At 50.5% G+C, this 19,443-nt stretch overlaps 1 protein-coding gene across 50 annotated transcripts in view; it reads left to right on the top strand.

The window, feature by feature from the left end:
• PCBP3 (poly(rC) binding protein 3) overlaps positions 1-19,443 on the top strand; it is a 264,611-nt gene that overhangs the window by 187,865 nt on the left and 57,303 nt on the right. For 46 of the 50 annotated variants that reach the window (XR_009209701.1, XR_009209700.1, XR_009209699.1 and 43 more), the window contains 3 exons: positions 1,617-1,751; positions 10,145-10,274; positions 15,073-15,167. Coding sequence is in view for 44 of the 50 variants with exons in the window: in XM_058427584.1 (XP_058283567.1) it covers positions 1,742-1,751; positions 10,145-10,274; positions 15,073-15,167 (235 nt within the window). In the remaining 6 variants the exon portion in view is untranslated. Of the gene's footprint in view, positions 1-1,616; positions 1,752-5,946; positions 6,093-10,144; positions 10,275-15,072; positions 15,168-19,443 lie in introns of those variants that run through there. The other 4 variants (XM_032174598.2, XM_058427603.1, XM_032753505.2 and 1 more) reach the window with 4 other exon arrangements.

Genomic DNA, 19,443 nt, shown 5'->3' with positions numbered 1-19,443 from the left:
CTACTTGGAGTGTGTGCTCTGTGTAAGTGGAGAGGAGGGTGCATATGAAGTTACAAAGGGTAAATTCTGTGAACGGAGAGGGTGAAGTGCAGCTAGTTGCAAAGCCGTTCACATCCCTGTCATTGCTGAGGAGCTTTCATTTGATTTAGTTCCAGGAAGTCAGCCTGGATGGATCAGCCTCCTTCCGTTGTCCTGCCTCACACTCGGCTGAATCTCTCTCTCTTTTGGTACCTTGTAACTTAGTCTCATTTCTAGGCTAATTGTGTCATTCTCTTTCATTTATTTCCTGGGTTAAATTAATTCTCATTTCACAGTTTCTTGTTTTAACTGTGCATTTGTGTTCCTGGTGTTTTCAGTGTTTCATTTCTGTTTCTTGGCTTTTACTCATTTTGCTTTGGACTGCATCGCTGGGTGGGAGTTCTCAGTTCCATTAGCTGCAGAAGTTTTAGTGCCCACACCCCGTTTTCCTCTCTCAGAGCCATGATGGACTTCAGGAGTGTCTGCGACTTGGAGAGCATCATTTACCCAAAGGGATTTTGCGTGCCTTTTTTCTATTTATTTTAAAAGCACTTGGATTTTCCTGCACTAGCAGTAACAGGTGTTTCTAGCTGGGAGCGGACGTGCCGAGGGACACGGGTGGTTTACCAGGTTTCTTTGTCCAATAGCATCCTTTTTTGTTGGTCAGCAAAAACGCAGGTTCTTTTTAGAAAAAAACTGAATGGTGCATTTGGAGATGGATTAAATCTGTGTCTTCTTATGCCTTGCTATGCTTTTATTTCTGTAGGAAACTGAATTTCTACTCTTTCCATCCTTCCTTCCCTTTTTCTCCCAAGGTTCCAAATATGCCTTTTTTTTTTTTTTTTTTTTTTTTTTTTGAAACAGAGTCTCACCCACTCTGTCACACTCAGGCTGCAGTGCAGTGGCGCAATCTCAGCTCACTGCAACCCCGGCCTCCCGGGTTCAAGCAATTCTCCTGCCTCAGCCTCCGGAGTAGCTGGGATTACAGGTGCCCGCCACCACCCTGGCTAATTTTTTGTATTTTGGTAGAGATGGGGGTTTCACCATGTTGCCCAGGCTGGCCTCAAACTCCTGACCTTAAATGATCCTCCCGTCTTGGCCTCCCAAAGTGCTGGGATTACAGGCATGAGCCACCACGTCCAACCTCAAGTGTGCCTTTTTTTTCCAAGTCTCTCCTCTAAGACCATGCTGAAATTGAAGAAATTAGATGAAATTTGTTCACTATCAGTGAAATTAGAAAACCAGCAATGTATTTAAATTAATATATAATTTAATAAATATTTTTTTAAAATCAGTGTAGATATAAGGAAATACATAAGTAAGTGCAGTTTTATCAAAACATTTCATGTAGACGTCTCACTTGTGAAGTGGAAGCCTGCCTTTGGGTTGAGTCACCTCATTTGGGGTGTTGGGGGGAAGAGCCCCAGGGGGAGCGCTTGCTGGCACTCCGTCTACACACTCACACCGTGCCTTGTACTCGAATGCTGAAGAGGTGCTGACTGCTGTGTTGAAGGCAAGAGGCAGTTCGTTGAAGCCCAGTGCTGGCGGACAGGCCCTGCACCGGTGCGCTCACACAGCCCTGTGTTTTTGTGTTTTAGGTCGGTGGGCTCCACGACAAAAGTCAACCTTTCTGTAAATCACCTGCTGTGGTTATGATGCTCGGAGTTCAATACGTCTGAACCTTTGCTGTCTATGGATCTGCTCTAAACCTTATAGCCTGCTTATGGGGGAAGGTGAGTTACTGTCTTTTGTTTGCATGTTTGTTTGTTTACCAAGAGTGTATATAACAAAGTTAGACTTAACCTTGACAAATGAAATCTGTTTGAAGTGACACGGTGCTGTATTTCACCTTGCTTCAGTCCATAATGTACCCTGAAGACTATTCTGTATATGACTTTGGGAAATTGGGGATCTCTGCTTTTGGTAGCAGTGAGCTGGTTGTGGTTGAACACCTTTGGGTCCAGTGCCAGGCCAGGTGGTTCTCGCACAGCCTTCCGGCTCTGCCCTGGAGCCAGCCCCAAGAAGCCAAGGAGGCACAGGTTTCAGGAATGAAGGACAAGAAGGCTGTGCTGGGGGCTGAAGATCGTCCTGAGGTGTTTGGAAAGAGTAGGTAATGAGAGCATCAGGAGTGGGGGTGCTGTTTTGGTGGTCTGGTGATACCCTGCAGACATTAGTGCCTGTGGCTTGAGCTGTTACCATGAACTTCTGTTGATACAATTGCAAGGAAAGTTGGATGAATGAGCAGTTGTATTTGGAGCTTTTAACACATCCCTCCAAGAAGGTGGTCAACAAAAAGTAAGCTGGAGTATTAATATCTTAAGCAATATAATAAATAAGTTTGAGCTGTTAGGTATATTTTGAACTCTACCTGTTACTTTCTAAGCATACAGAGAACATGTACAGTACTAGGATGTGTACAGGCGAAGTCTGTCTGTAACAGGGATGTATGTGTACAGGTGAAATCTGTGTATAACACAGCATGTGGAGAGCATAAGGCAATTATACTGGAAATTAATAGTAAAGGAATAGCTTATGTAAATAATATGCTATAAAAAACTCTTGTTAGAAATAAAATCATAAAAGAAATAAAAGAACTTTAGGGCTGAGTGATTATGAAGCAGTGTACGTCCAAATTAGCACGACATAGCTAAAGCAGTGCTTAGAAGGACATTTGTAGCTATAAACACGTGTTAAGAAACATGAAAAATTAACTCAAGAGGCTGAAAAAAGAGCAAGGGAGAAAGCCCAAGGATCCATAAGGCAGAAATCAGTGAAATAGAGAGCACAGAAAAACAGAAAATTCACAGCCCTAAAAGCTGTTTTGTGTTTTAGAGTCAATAGTTAGATCTCTGGTTAAAGAAAGTGGAAGGGCTGGGCGCGGTGGCTCACACCTGTAATCCCAGCACTTTGGGAGGCCGAGGTGGGTGGATCAAGAGGTCAGGAGTTCGAGACCAGCCTGGCCAATGTGGTGAAACCCTGTCTCTACTAAAATACAAAAATTAGCCGGGTGTGGTGATGCGTGCTGTAATCCCAGCTACTCGGGAGGCTGAGGCAGGAGAATTGTTTGAACCCGGGAGGAGGAGGTTGTAGTGAGCCAAGATTGTGCCCTGGCGCTCCAGCCTGGGCCATGGAGTGAGACTCTGTCTACAAAAAAAGAAAGAAAGTGAAGGGATGATACTGGTGACAGTCGATGGAACAGAATATAGGAAGGAGTGAATGAGTGAATAAATAAAAATAAATATGGATGGATAGATAGATAGATAGATAAAGAAATAACCATAGATACAGCCAAGAAGAAAAGTTGAGTACTGTGGGAAACCATATGCTAACACATTTGAAAACGTAGGTGAAATTGATAACTTCCTGGGAAAATAGTGCCAAAACAGACTTGAGAAGAAATAGAGAACTTGGATAAGCCAACAATACTAAAGAAATTTAAGTGACAATCAAAGACTTCCATTCAAAAAAAGTTCTCAGACACATTTTTATGGGTGAATTACCTAACTTTAAGGAACACTTGATTTCTAACTTACACAGATTGTTTCAGAAAATAGATAATAAAGCTCCCCAGCCCTGAGGCTAGGAGGAAGAGAGGCTGGTCCATAGCTACGAAGTTACAGTTAGGAGGAGTAAATTCTGGTGTTCTGTTAACAATAGGGTGACTATAGCTAATAATAATGTGTCTGTCCAGATAGCTGGAAGACAAGATTTTGAATGTTATCACAAAATCATAAATGTTTACAGTGATCGATATGCTAATTTCCCTGGTTTGATCATCATATAATGTATACATGTATTGAAACCTCATACTGTATCCTGTAAATATGTGCAACTATTATGCGTCAATTATAAATAAAGCTTTACAAAAGCTGATGGCTTCAAAGGTCAAGGCAAGGAATGTGGCCTGGAAAAGACAAGAGAGTATTTCCCCAAAGCCTTCAGAAGGAACACAGCCCTGCAGCCACCCTGATTTTTGTTCAGAAGGAACACAGCCCTGCAGCCACGCTGATTTTTGTTCAGAAGGAACACAGCCCTGCAGCCACCCTGACTTTCATTCAGAAGGCACACAGCCCTGCAAGCACCCTCACTTTTGTCCAGAAGGAACACAGCCCTCCAGACACCCTGACTTGTGTGCAGAAGGAACACAGCCCTGCAAACACCCTGACTTGTCTAGTGAGATCTGATTCAGACCTCTGACTTCTGGAAATCGAAGATAATAAATTGTGATGTAATTTGTAACATCAGCAATAGGAAACTAATACAGTAACTTTTATAGAAAAATGGGTGAAGGATCTGAAAGACAGTTTACAGAAGAAGAAGTACAAAAGGCTGGTGAAGAGATGTGCAAACTCACTTCTTGTCTGAGAGATGCAAAGTGACATGGCGTGTACCCTTCCCACAGCTGAGACCAGCAGGAGCGGGCAGTGGACTCACACCAGGCATTGGGAGCAGATGCGGAAAGTGCACGTGCCACTGGCCAGCGGGGGTGGGCTGGCATGTCTTCTCCAGAGCCTGCCGTGACCTGGCGTGCTGTCCTGCATCTCTGTGGTGACAAAATCTCCACGGGGTCATGGAGACAGATGCACACAGCATCTCCTTGTTGTGCTCCGTGGATGTCGGGGTCGAAGGTGACCTCAGTGCCCCTGCCTAGAAGAGTGAAAACCTAACTGTGGCAGAAGCCAGATGCCGTGGGTTGGATGTGCCAATGGCCCTTAAAGGCAGGGCTGGCGTTACTGATGGAGGGTGTACAAGTTCTTGGCGTTTTGAAAAAATAATTGGACAAAACACACAAACAAAGCAAGGAAAGAATGAAGCAGTGAGAGCAGAGATTTACTGAAAATGAGAGCAGTCCACAGGGTGGGAGCAGCCCCAGCAAGCAGCTCACGGGCCCCAGTGACAGAATCTTCTGGGGTTTCAGTACCCTCTGCAGGTTTCCATTGGTTACTTGGTGTACACCCCATGTGAATGGAGAGGGTGTTGCTGTCATGGCTGAAGTGTTTGCATTTGGTTTAGTCCTAGGAAGACCTTAGGTTTCTTCCCTGCAGGCACTGTTCTCCTGCCTCACTGGGTTAAAAAGCTAAGAAACGTGAGTGGTGTTAAACCATTCTGCCTGTGTGAGTACAGACGTATGCAAAGGAAATTAAATACACATATACTTTGCAAGAGCGTATGTGAGTAAGAGTCAGGCACTCGGTATTTTGGAATGGGCTCCTGCGTGGTGGCAGTGGCAGGTGGTGGTGAGGAGGGCCGGTGAGAATAAAAAGGAGCCGATGATACGGGGCAGGAGCCGCTCCCAGGAAGCGATGCTGCCGACGTGTCATAAACTGGTGTCTGCATCTCAGCCTCTGTGCTCGAGGCTAGGAAGAGAAAAGATTTCCAAAAGGTAAGAGTGGGGAAAAAAAAAAAAAAAAAAAACAAGCAAAGAAACACAAAGAGCAGCATCCTTTTGAAGTTGGGCCTGGGAGAGAGATGGAAGGGGTGGGATGAGGCCTCCACGTTTCACAGCTCAGTAACCTGGGCCCTGAGAGGCTGTGCGGTTTGTTCCATGCAAGGGCCAGCCTGGACTTGCAGGCTCAAATACAACTCCTCATGCCCTGCATGTGTGTCAGCTACCACAAATGCTTTTTTAAAATTTATTTTTGTTTTTATTTTTAGTTGTGGTAAAATGTACATAACATAGAATTTTCCATCTTAACTGTTTTTTAGCATACAGTTCAGGGATATGCTGGGCAGCCATCACCACCATTATCTCTGGAACTTTCTCAACTTTTTGAACTGAATCTCTGTCCCCATTAAACCCTCCCTTCCCCAGCCCCTGGCACCCAGCATCCTACTCTCTGTCTCTAGGAATCTGACTGCTCTAGGGACCGCTACACGTGGAATTATATGGCATTTGTCTGTTTGTAACTGGCTTATTTCTTTTAGCCTAATGTCTTCAGGGTTCATCTACACTGTGGCATGTGTGAGAATGTCCTTCCTTTTGAAAGCCGACCCATATCCCGTTGTATGTAAAGACTGCAGCCATCAATGGACAGGAAGGCTTCACCCGCTTGGCTGTTAGGAGCGGTGCCCTTGTGTGTGCCTATCTCAAGTATTTTATTCTTTGTGATGCTATTGTAAATAGAATTGTTTTCTTAATTTCCCTTTTGGATTGTTCACTGTGAGTAGAAGATGCTCTTTGATGAGACTGAAATGAAGCTGGGTGTGGGCTCTGGGTGGGTGGAGCAAGCACTCTGAGCCTCTGCCCCGCAGAATGCAGTGGTCTGAGAAGTAAGTAGCAGGAGCGCTGGAGGAAACGGAAACTTACAATCTCTCCTGCCTGAGTTCACGGCAGGCTGAAACCCAGAAGCTGGCAGAAAGCTGACAGACAGCTTCAGGAGGAGCCTCTGGGAACAGTTCAAAGAGCAGGAAAGGGGACCCCGATGCCCAGGGAAGTGGGGGCGCACCCTGGGTTTCAGTCTCCTCCCTATTCTCTCACATGTAGACCCTAGGCAGCCTTACGGTGACAATAGTGGTGGCAGGAATGGCCAAGGGGGTCCTCAGGGGCCCCCAGGCTCTACCACAGAGGGAGGGAGCCTCCCTCTCCAAGTCTGGCAGCGATGCCCAAGTGACGTGATCCCCCAGTGCCTTCTCTCTCTCTGTGCTTTCCCACGGCTGATCCCGGAGGAGTGCACCTGGGAAGCCAGTGCAGAGAGCTGGAGCTTCCCGACTGCAGGAGGGAAAAGAGGAATCCTGGGATGTGGGAGGCACAGGGAGGCCAGCGCAGACACAGGCTCGGGAAGCCCACGGAGAGGGCTGGGCAGTCTCCCACATTCACCCCCAGCTTCACATACACACATCCGCCCTCAAACAGCCCATCACAGACCTTGAGAACCGCACCATGGAGTGGACTGCTGCCCGGTTCCCAGACCCCACCAGCACAGAGGGGGGCATGCGTGGGAAGGCCTGGATAGCCCTGCAAAGACCCAAACAACCAACGTGGGAACCACACACAGAGCCCCTTAGAGTTGAAGCCTGAACCCAGCCAGGCTGGTTGCCTCCTGCATCTGAGATATAAATACTCTCTCTGGGATTTAAACAAGACCCAGGGCTGCCTCGGTACCCCGCCACCCTAGGTCTGTGCTGCAGGCCATGCACTGTGTGGGGTCAGGCCCACGTGTCTGTCTGCCTTCTGCCCAGGATCCAAGTGCCCGATGGCCTGAGGGCCGGACCCCACACAGGCACAGAACATGCTGCAGAAGTGACAGGCAGGTGGAACCCAGGGAGACAGAAAACCTCCTGCCAGGGAAGATGCTCGGCTTGGAGACAGGACTAAACTCTGACCTTTTTCCTCTCTTGCCCAAATTCCTATCTAAGGAGCCTGGGGAGTCACACGCTACAAACCGTAACGTCTCATGAGACGGGTTTTATTTAACCCAATATAACGTGGCTTTTCAGTCTGACTGTGGCTTCACATCACATGACAGATAAAGTAGGAAATAGAAATATTTTACCCCAAAATATGTTTATTTGCCATATTTTGAAACGGGCCTCCAAAGCCATCTTTTGTAGGGGAAAGTTTGCATCTGTAAAGAACCTGTATTAACATAACTGGATCTTTCCCCTTCCAGACCCTCCCAATCCTAAGGAGACTGGCTGTAAAGGTCTGAATAGGAAACATTTGCCATGTATTGCCTCTAAGGGCAGACACCTATGAGATTTCATCCACATAATAAGGACCCTGGTCTCCACAGCCCCTTCTCTTAACCCAGACACTCCTTCCTATTGATTCCAGGCCTTCAGATAGTAACTTAACTCATTCAACCAAGTACCCATCAGAACATCTTTTAATTCATCTGATAGAGCTGGGATATTTGCCCTACCCACATCTCACATGGAAATGTGATCCCCAGTGTTGGAGGTGGGTCTGGTGGGAGGTGTTTGGGTTATGGGGGCAGCTTCCCCATGACGGCCTGGGCCATCCCCTGGTGATGACCGAGCTCTTGCCCTTGAGTTCACAGGAGACCTGGTTGTGTAAAAGTGTGTGGCACCTGTGCTCTGCCCAGGTGACGTGCCTGCTCCTCTGCCTCCCGCCATGATTGCAAGTTTCCTGATGTCAAAGAAAAAAGTCCAACTCTGTAAAATATTTGAAGAGATTTATTCTGAGCCAAATCTGCATGAACATGGCCTGTGACACAGCCCTCAGGAGGTCCTGAGAACATGTACCCGAGGCAGTCGGGTACAGCCTGGTTTTATTCACTTTAGGGAGGCATGAGACATCAATCAAATACATTTAACAAATACATTGGTTTGGTCCAGAAAGGTGGGACAACTCAAAGTGAGGGCTTCCAGGCTATCGGTAAATGTAAACATTTTCTGGTTGACAGTTGGTTGAGTTTGTCTAAAGACCTGGGATCATAGAAAGGAAATGCTCAGGTGAAGATAAAGCATCGTGGAGACCAAGGTTCTTCTGAAGTCTCATAGGGGTTGTCCTTAGAGACAGTGGATGACAAATGCTTCCTATTCAGACCTTTAAAAGCTGCTAGACTCTTGGTTAATCTCTTCAGGACTGGGGGGGCCTGGAAGAAAAAGATCTAGCTATGTTAATAGAGATTCTTTACAGATGCAAATTTTCCCCCACAAAGGATGGCTTTGTAGGACCATCTCAAGATATGGCAAAGAAACATGTTTTGGGGTAAATTATTTTGTATTCCTTGTCTCATAATGTTATGCCAGGTTGGAAAGTAAGTCACGATACGATATAGGGTTAAATAAAACCCATCTGATGAGAACTTATGGTTTGTAGAGCATGACTCCCCAGACCCCTTAGATGGGAAGATAGGCAAGATAAAAAAATCAGAATTGAGTCCTCATGGGAGGCACCTCTCCAGAAGCCGAGCAGATGTCAGTGCGGAGCCGCCTGTACAGCCTGCAGAACCCTGAGCCAGCTGAACCTCCTTTCTTTATAAATTAGCCAGCCTCAGGCATTCCTTTATGACAATGCAAGAACAGCCTAATACACCACCTATAACCCCCCGCCTTTGAGCTGTCCTGCCTTTCTGGACCTCAAACCAGTGCACACCTCACTATATCTCCCTAAACCATATAAAACCAGGCTGCACCCAAAGCCACCCTGGGCACAAGTTCTTAGGTTCTCCTGAGGCTGTGCCTCGGCCATGATCACTCACATTTGACTCAGAGTAAATCTCTTCAATTATTATTTTGCAGAGTTTAGCTCTTGTTGACAGGAGCCAGCATCTACCAGTGACTGGAAAGCCTCAAGCCCTGGTGCTGGCTTCTCTGCCACTCTTGGACCTGTGAGCCCTGGATGGGGACGGGGAAACAGGGCTGCCCCCCAGGGCCTTGCTCTCCAGCGTTGACGGAGGTGTCATGTGAGAGAGGCTCGCAGAGGGCAGGGGTGTTGGCTCCCCCCACAGCCAAGCCAGGCCTCCCCCATTCCCACACCCTTCCCACTGACTGCACTCCTCAGACCCACCCTGCACTCCTGCCTTGCAGGCCATGCCCCAGGGAGCCTCATGGACCTCCCTCACCTCCCTCCAGTCTCTGACCTGTCAACCAAAATGGGATTGTGGCAGATCTTAATCCGCTCAGAGGTTTATTTTGCCAAGGTTGAGGACTCGCCAGGGAAAGAGAGACAGAAGTTACTGTAGGACCTGTTGCCTGGGCTTTTTCCGAAGAGACTTTTAGGACTTCCGTATTTGAAGGGGAAAAAGCTGGCGGGAGGCGGTAGAGGACCTGTCATGTACGCACGGTCTCTCCAAGAATCTGCATTTCCCATAAGGTGAAGTAAACCTGGAGCAGAGGAAGACATGCGTGGGTCTCGGGCTAGGCGGAGGAGGGACGGCTTCTGGTCTTGTCTTAGTCCTGTACCTGTGAACATAAGCTGTTTATTGACACTGTCAGGGTGAGAGTCAGCAGGACACTGCCTTAGGGTACAGACTGGGGCCCAGAGGGCATTTCCTTTTGGGCAGCTGGTGAGGGAGGCCCCTGGGGAGACCGGCAGCCTTCTATCTGCAGCTGTCTGCTTAGGACCAAAAGGAAGGCCACCTTTGCATGACTGTGTTCCCAAACTGAACTCCTCGTCATAGTGGGTTTGGGGTCCTGAGATTTTATTTTCCTTCCACAGTTCCCAGGTCCCCCTTCAGTGAGGTCTTCCTGACGGATGCTGATATGGTCTGGCTGTGTCCCCACCCAAATCTCATCTTGAATTGTAGCTCCCACAATTCCTACAGGTCATGGGAGGGACTCAGTGGGAGGTAAGTGAATCATGGGGGCGGGTCTTTCCCGTGCTGTTCTCGTGGTAGTGAGTAAGTCTCATGAGATCGGATGGTTTTCTAAAGCATAGTTCCTCTGCACGTGCCCTTTCTTGCCGGACGCCATGTAAGACATCCCTTTGCTCTTCCCGCGTCTTCCACCATGATTGTGAGGCCTCCCCAGCCATGTGGAACTGTGAATCCATGAAACCTCTTTCCTTTATAAATTACACAGTCTCGGGTATGTCTGTATTACCAGCGTGAGAACAGATTAATACAGATGCCATATAAAACCCCAATCCAGCCTTTCCAGCCTTGTCCACTGCCACCAGCTCCTGCTGCTTGTCTGCTCCTTCGTTGGTGTCGCCGTCCTTGAGATGTGAGCTCTGTGAACGCCCAGCGCTGTGCTGCGGTATCAGCAGGTCCCCGACCAGGAGCAGCTGGGCCAGGAGGGGCCGTGCAGCAGAGGTGGCCAGCGGGTCAGGGTGCAAGGCCAGAGAGGGTTCTCTGAGAGAGAACTGCATCATATGGGGGTTCCCCTGCATGGCTATGCATCAGAAGCAGGGATGAATCCATTTCACACTTTCCCCATTTACTGCTTCAGAACCCCTGGGGAGGAAAACTCCCAGGTTGCCCAGGAAACTCCACAGTGGCCCTTGGGACCCTGGACAGCTGGCCTTCCACTGGCTGCCAGCCTCACCCTGGCTCCCTGCCTCTGCTCAGGGGAGGCCAGTCCTAACATGTGACATCTCCCCTCTTGGAGAAACCACTAGGCGCGGCCGTCAGTGTGATGGGTGGGCGCTTGGCCCCGGGGCGGGCTCCACACTTGGCTGGGCACCTCCCTCTCCAGGGCCTGTTCCAGCACCGAGTGGGCCTTCGGGGATCGTGCACCGTGAGCAGCACAGCTGGACCCCAGGTGAGGGCACTTCACCTCCCAGGCCTGGTCTCCACACCCGGGTCACAGAGAGACACGTCAGCTGAGGAAGCAGGGCAGGCGGCCTCTTCCTTCAACACCTTTAACTTCCTTTAAATGGAGAAGGGAGGCTGCTCCTGGGGAACACAGAGGGCCGCTCCACTGTCAAACCACAGCAGCTGTGCACCGGAAGGGGCCTCAGGGACCAGCCAGCCCAGGGATGGCCGGTGCCCCCACCCTCTGACAAATGTACCCAGGAGTCAAGCATGGGGGTGTCCTTGGCACCTGGATTGGAAAGTTCTTGCCATCGTGGATGAGATCTGACCTCCTGGACTTTGATGGGTAACCGAAGGCTCCAGTACGCAGATTCAGAAAGACCAGAGCCAGGCCCAGGTACCCCCTCCAGCCGACAGCCAGGCTGTGGCCTCTGGGCTGCTTCTCCTTCCTGTGGCTTCCAAGTCCCAGGGTACATCGGTGCCCTTCTGTGTCCTGGCGGTTTTAGAGAAAAGGAATGAAGCAGCTGTATTCACATACATGTACTAAATGTGAAATTTTCACAGCATCACCATTAGGTCTCTAATTTTATTACGTCGAAAGTTGCGTGTTGGCAGGAGTGACGTGGCTAACAGCAGTTAGGACTGTGCAGCTGACTTGGTTGACATTTCACACCATGTTGCTGTCTGTGTTGAACACGCAGCTGGGGCTGCAACTTACATGGCCTTTTATTCTCTTTCTACTGAAATGGTTCAAAAACAGAAGGGTTCCATGGAGAAATGGCAGATTCTGGGTGGGGAAGCACAGATGAGCCTGAGCACATGACAGCCCCAAGGCAGAAAACCCATCGCCCTGGAGGGACACCGAAGCCCACCTGAAAGAGCCTCTCATGGCCAACAGCAAAGATGGTGCGAGGCTGTGTGACGGCGCAGAGTAAAACAGGCACAATGCAGACTGCGGGGGAGATGGACAGCCCTTCCTTACGCAGGCAGTTGCACACACGTGATGCAGCCGTGCCCCTCCGGCCGGCAGCGACCCCTCCTCTGAGCGTGGCCCTGGGAGCAGGATTGGTAGAGGAAACAGTGTGGCGAGGAGCAGCCCTTGGCAGCGACCCCTGTGGAGGTGCAGCACTCGCCCTGGGTGCAGATGACTGTGTTCCACTCCGAGGTTGCTGGCAGTACCCCTCCGAGCAGGGCCGCTCTGTACCTCCCCTCGCCCTCACTGGGCTCTTGGCGGCATTGAGCCAGCGGCTCCTCCTGCCCATCCTGGGCCCTGTGGAGGCCCCTGCCCCAGTTCCCCTCCTGCCTCTGGGCTGCTCCTTCCTGGTCACACCCTCAGCTCCTCCCTTCACGAGCTCCGTGGCTTGGTGTGCAGCTGCCTCCATGCCTTCTCACCTCTGCCAGCACCCCCTCTCAGCTGCTGCCCGGTCAGCTTCCTTCTCCCCACCGCACACGGCAGGTGGGAAGGCCGCTCACCCACAGCACCCACCTGGGCCTCACACTGCTTGCAGCCACCCACCTTCCACCCCACTGGCAACCAGGCCCTGCCTGCCTGTTCTGCTTTGCCTTCCAGTAGGCTGTTTGTGACCACCACAGGCCCGCCCAAGCCAGACTCAATGCTCAGTGTCCAGTCCTCCCCCAGCCACCTGGGGCAACAGCCTGGGCCCTTGCCAGCCTGGGTCCCAGCCCCACCACCCAAGCTTTAGGGCCAGAGCATGCCTTGAGTGATTCTGCCATTGTTCTCCCCATCCGTAACAGGAACCCCACACCGAGAGCTGCTCAAGATTAAATTAGGCAGCAGTGCCAGATGCAGAGCGAGAGTTGTCTTAATGTGGCCACTGTATCCTCCTCCTCTTCTTCCCTGACCACTCCGTGTTCACAAGCTCAGTGCTTGCAGACAGCAGCGAGGGCAGAGCCTGTCCAGTGGAGAGGAATGGACTGGATGGCGCCAGCTGGGCCTGCTTCTCACCCTCCACTTCAGCTTGTGCCTCCTTTGGCCCCAAAATTATAAGTACAGACTACAAGGAAATAAGAGAGAGACAGAACAGGATCCACCCAAAGGTCACGGTTTTAGTCCGTTTCTGCTGCTAGAACAAGATACCCAACACTGGGCAATTTATAAACAGAATCAATATATGGCTCACCATTACGGAGACTGGCAATCCAGGATCAAGACTCTAGCAGGTTTCACGCCTGAGAAGGGTCGACCTGTCTGAGACAGCACCTTGAACGCTGCTTCCCCTGGAGGCCACGAACGCTGTGTCCCCGTGGTGGATGGGATGTAAGGGTAAAAAGGACCCTGCTAGTTTTCTTGAGCCTTTTTATGAGGCACTGATCCATTTCTGAGAGCAGAGTCTCATGGCCTAATCACCTCCTGATACCATCGCACTGGGTCTTAAGTTTCAACATAGGAATTGGGGCGGGGGGGACACGTACATTTAAATCATAGCAACAATCATTACATTATTAGTTACTATAACAATTCAAAATACCTGGAATTGTCAGTCATTGCAGATTTTTATGCATCAGAATAAATGCATAAAAATGCACAAAATGCAATACTGTGGGGAATCTGCTCCCTTTTATGCAGACTTCAATATATTAACATAGAAAAATATTTCATATATAATAGTAAGCAAGAAAAACAAACATGGTTGGTTACGATTTTTGCTAAAAAGATATAAAAACACAGGCCTACTAGACAAAAGTCTGAATAGGCAGATCTCAAGATAACACATATCAACTGTGGTCCTTCTGGGTAATGATCAGTGACAGGTTTTTCTTTTGCGTGTGCACATACTCTGTTTTTTTCTGTATGAACCTCCGATACTCATTATTTTAGCTTCTTTAATAAGCAATCGGCTGACTTTGCTTGGTCAGTAAGACATGCAGGACTCCACACTCTGTCTCTGTGCCTTATCTGGCATCAGAAAGCTGCAAGCACATTGCCTGGGCCCCAGCAGGAGCCAGCTCAGCCTGTCCCCGATGAAACCGGGCCCTCTTCACAGCCCAGTGGCTTCTCTTTGCATTCACGTTTCACCTCTGCCCATTGTGTGTGCTTTTCCCATTACTGCCCCTGAGTCTTGTGTAACGTGGGATCAAGATAAGAAGCCCGTAACAGAACAGAGGGTGACTTTCTCCTCTGTTTTGTGGCAGAAGTGCCCAGTTTGATGGGTGGAGCAGTGTGCATCCTGCACCTCCTCTCTTGGCCCCAAGTGCCTGGGCTGTGGGATCCTGGGCTAGGCCTTTCCACCCCACCTGCCCGGGGCACAGCTGGCATCAGGACCACATTTGAGGCTGCAGCTCGTCCACTCAGCTTTGCATGGGTCTTGCTTGTGGGGCAGACCTAGAACATCTCAGTCACAACAAAGAAGTAAACAGGGAAAGGAGGGAATTTCCAGTTTATGCTGTTTCAGGTACCTCCTCCTGGTGAGGAATAGCCTCATCCTAAAGTTCATGAGGACCTGCAAGAGCGTCGCCAGCCAAGCCCAGGTCAGCCCCGCTGTCCGGGTAGGGACCTGCTTTATGCCTACGCCGCCCATGGCAGACCGGCGGCAGCAGCAGCAAAAGCTCGTGTCTTAGGAGCTGTGTTGGGATTAATGCTGGGCCCTGGGGTTTCTGCCCCCACCCACCCCTTCCTATTCCAGGGGCTTAGCTGCTGCGGCCGTGTGTCCTGCAGGCTCGCCGGGCTGTTGAGTTGCCCCTGTTGGGGGAAGGGGGTATTGAAATGACAGCGCATGAGTGCTGGGTACACCCTCCAAGGGCATGAGGGGAGCTGGGCAAAAAGTGGGTCACATGTGCCTGGCCCATGTCACGCGGCTCCCGCCCGAGGCCAATGGGGTGGGCAGCCTCCCTCGGTGAAGAGCGAAGCACCACTCTCATTTTTCTCCGTTAGCGTCTCATCTTGTCTAAACGGGGAGAGTGGCCATCTGTCCGATACCCGCATCAAACCTGATCGTTCCCAGCCTCACAGAGCTGCTTTGTTTCGAGGTAAGGGATTGAGGGCCCTGGGTGAGCGGTCCATGGGCTGGACGGTTGGCTGAGATTGGCTTCGAGGGGAGTCCCAGACGGCGTGGCAGGCAGAGTTTGTGCTTGGTTGACTGTCGGAGAAATGCCTAGAGGAACCGCATAGCCGTGCATGAGGCGTTACGATGAAAAAGCGGAAACTGTGTTACATTTAAGCCCGTTCAGGTGATGAGGCTCCCGTCAGGCCTGCTGTTCCACTAACAGGGTTCCTTCCGAGGACCCATAGCAAGTGTTAATAATGTTCTTTACTAGTCGAGTGTTATTATTTGTGGAAACATAAACGTGGTTTTACAGATGTTTGTCAATCAGAGATACTGGATGTGGTGTGAGAGTGTGATTCTCTCACCTGTGCAAACACTGGTCACCCTCATGGGGCCAGACTTTTCAGTCTGATGAGTGCCTTCAATCCCTGCTTCTGTGGGTGAACGCTGGCCTCTGAAGTGAACAGGTGAGCGCGTCCCCGCCACTAGCGTGGGGCACTGTGAAGTCCAGCATCCGAGTGAGGCGGGATCATGGGTGCTGCCGATGGATGGAGAGCATGCACTTTTGCAGCTTGGTACTTAAAATGGGGAAGAACATGATTCTCTTAACCTCAGGAAGGCCAGTGAGCAGGATTCCTGTGTGATGAAGCCATCAGGGAATGCATGATACTTTAAAATGTTCAGAAAACGATGCTGAGTTTTGCAGTTCATAAATCACAACAAAATTTTTTATTTTCACCTATTGTAAATGAACTAAAGTGTTCCCTTAGCTCAGGATCCTTCTGGTGAAGGTATTTTGGCAGTTGTGAGTACAATAGAGAGGGTTTGCAGTGTCTGTGTGGTGTGTCGACCATCACTGCCATGTTTAGACACATTCCTGCTCCTGCTTGCATTTGCTGGGAAAAATCTTCCCAGAAATAGCTTGCCAGAGCCAAAGTCATAACAGAGTTTGATTTGAGTGTGTCCTATCAGCGAAATGGTTTTTCCTTTCAGAGATAAATATTTGAAATTTGTGTTTTAACTGGCTTTCCAGGCAAGTGGGTCTGTGACCAAGTTCATAGAAATAAATATGAACACTTTAGATTTTTAAAGTCTTCTACATTTTCGTTGTATCGAATAGCAGTTGTACCCTTGATAACGAAAAGAAGCCTTTCTCTGCGTGAAAGTAATGCCTTTTGAAAACATTCTGCATTTAGGCTAATACCCAGTTCCCACCAACTACAGCCTTCAAATGAATCTCATGTAACATTTCTAAAGGACTGTTTCTTACCCACTGCCAATCTTGAGGAAAGGGAATTTTTCTCTCATTTCATTAAGATGGGGTAGAAGAATTTAATGTTTTTCATATTTGTGATTATAAATGCTTCTTTTATGCTTGGGGAAAGTCCCACTTATTTTGATGCAGTTTTTAACATTATCTCCATTTTTCTGCTCCACCTGACGTATGTCCCAAAACTTGGTTTAATGGGAGCAATTAGTCATCTTATGTGGTCAGAAGACAGGGAGATACTGCTGTAATGAGCATGCCTGCTCATGTCGAAAAAATTACAAAATCGTAGCCCACCCCCAGTCGCCTTTAGGGGAGAATGCGTACTGCTATCTCCAGGAACAAAGCCTGCCCTGCGCGGCTAGTGCTACTGGATGGATATTCCTTCGCTTCTATCAGTAGAAGATATCGCTGTTTCTGCAGAAATAACGAAATGGAATAATGCAGAAGCAACAAGGTGATGTCCCCTTTGTACTTCTCAGAAGAACCTCCGTGCCTCCCGTCCCGTCCGCCACTGAGTATCTCATGCAGTGGCGTGTCCTCTGGCACCAGGCAGGGACTGACGTTCTCCCTCACATTGGCCTCATTCCTCTGGGCCCTGACTCATTTGGGAACTGAAAGGGCTGTTCGGTGGAGCTGGGTTTGAGGGTGGTCTTACGCAAGGCCCTGCAGACGCCACACAGCCTTCTCTGTGTGTGGGGTGTGTGTTGTCACCAGGAGCTGTGGGCTGTGCTCAGAAAGCGGGGACTGGTGCTGCTTCTGCACGGCCAGGACCTCGGCAGGGGTCTTGCAGAGACGTCAGGTGGGCTCGGGGTGTGTGCCCCCCACAGCTGGAGCCTCCCAAAGAGACATTTTCACCCCAGCTGAGGTGACTGAAGGGACTCAGGGCCACAGGCCAGATGCTGTGACAGGGTCTCCAGGAACCCCGCATGAACTGGACCATCTGTGGGCAGAGCCAGCAGGCTTGGCCTGTCCTGCCGCACTCCAGCCAGCAGAATAGCAGTGGGCTTCCTTCTCCAAGCATGGGCTGCGGTGTTTCAATGAAATAGGACAAGTCAGTGGCTCTCCACGTATGACCCCTGGACCCCCCTTGCCATCACCTGAGAACCTTCTGGACCTTCTGGATCTGTAAATTCTCAGCTTTCCTCCCCACCAGACTATGTCAGGAGCACTGAGGTAGGGCCCAGCTGAGTGTCCACACCTTGCACCCAGGGTCAGGGGCGCAGCCTGTGCTGTTCAGTGAGCCATCAAGTCAGATATAAACCAGACAGACCTGTGGCCCAGTGACAGGAATTCCAGGTGCACAGGCCAGGGTTCTTATTGCAAGGAAATGACACAGGGCCTGCCCCATCTGCCCCAGTGCCGAACAAAAGAGAGGCTCGTGGAACGCGAGAGGAGAAGGGGCTGTGGAGAAAATGTGGTCCTGCTTTGCTCATGGTCAAGGTTAACAGGAACCCAAGACAGAGGCTGGGTGGGAGGGACATTGTGGCAGAGGCTGTGAGGCCTCCAGGGGCTCAGGAGAAATGAAGGGTCTGTGTCTCTGGGGCAGGAACCAGCCACAGATGGCCTTAGGGGAGGAGAGGACCTGGCTGGGGAGGGGTCTGGTGGGAGGCGGGGGCGGCTGGGGCAATCCCAGAGAGGCTGAGGTGTTCAGGCTGGCCCCAGACGCACACGAGCGTGAAGCCTGTTCAGAAGCCAGCTCCTCACACCCTCTCCCCCTGCCAGAGGCTCCAGCACCCCCCCCCTCCTCTCCCCTCCCTTCCCTGTGGTCCTCCTGCCCACCCCCACCCCCGTCCGCATGTGCACCGTCACGGAGATGCGTGTACTAGGGTGGAGATCGGGAACTGTCGTCAGAAGGACACAGGAAAGAAGGGAACAGGAATCCCATAACAGAACATTATCCGGCAGGAGTAATTAACACAGGCAGGACTGGAGGCTGGTTTTGTTTTGTTTTGCTTAAAAAACAGTGGTATTTAAATTAATGGGCATGGGAAGACTATTCAGTGAAAGACATCGGTCATTGAGGTATCTATTCAAAAACACGGTTTAGTACTCCGCCACACAGCGAACGCAACGCCACAGCAGCCATAGAAACGTGTGTTGCTGTTTAACGTGGTCTTTTTGGGGAGGGCATCCTAAGCAGAGCAGGCGCGGAAGGGAAGGTGACGGACGGAACGAAACGCAGGCACGCAACGGCCGCTGCGCCGGATCTGAGGCAGGGCCAGCCTGTGGGAGCAGCAACATCGCTCGCAGGACAGCGATGGGGCCCCCACGAGTCAGCGTGAGAGCAGCAACCACCTAGAACGTACAGCTGCTAAGAAACACAGAATACGGATGACCCGAAAGATTTCCCGATGGTAGTCACCAGCACACAGGACCTGGCGCAGGCGTGCAGGCAGGGTGTGCCCCTACGGGGGTCCCTGGCGCACCTGCTACCGGCACTCACCGCACGCGGAGGGTGCGGGCCATGAAGGTTATAGATGCAGATATCCTTCCACCAGCCAGTTCTCCTTCCAGGAATCTGCCACCCGACCCTTGCGTTGTGTACAGACATGGTCCAGGTGTTTGCAACGTGATTGTTTATCAGAGAGAGAGAAGGGAAACCTCCAGGCTGACTGTAGCTGCAGGAGCTCTGGGGCTGCGCCCATCGTGGAGACGGATAGCTGTCTCCCATAAACACAGGACAGCAAATCTGGCTGCGGCCACAGAAGACTCGCCCTCCTGGACGCAGCGTCTTCCTTCCTCAGCCCCACACTGGAGGTGGCCAGTGCCATCCGCAGCAGAAGGGGCCAGCCGGGACCAGGCTCACGCCGTGGAATTCTGCTCTGTGGTAAGAGGAAGAGCGATAGCTGGAACCCAGCGCTGTCGCACACACAGCATGGATGAGTCTCAGAAATGTTACTTTGAGTCAAAAAGCTGGACACAAAAAGGTGCAAGCCAGATGGTGCTGAAGAGGCCGCAGGAGGCCGGCAGCCAGGGCGTCTGCACCTCA

The sequence above is a fragment of the Hylobates moloch genome, unplaced genomic scaffold (assembly GCF_009828535.3).
Source record: "Hylobates moloch isolate HMO894 unplaced genomic scaffold, HMol_V3 SCAFFOLD_14, whole genome shotgun sequence".
Classification (NCBI taxonomy): Eukaryota; Metazoa; Chordata; class Mammalia; order Primates; family Hylobatidae; genus Hylobates; species Hylobates moloch.
This window is presented reverse-complemented; position numbering and strand designations above follow the sequence as displayed.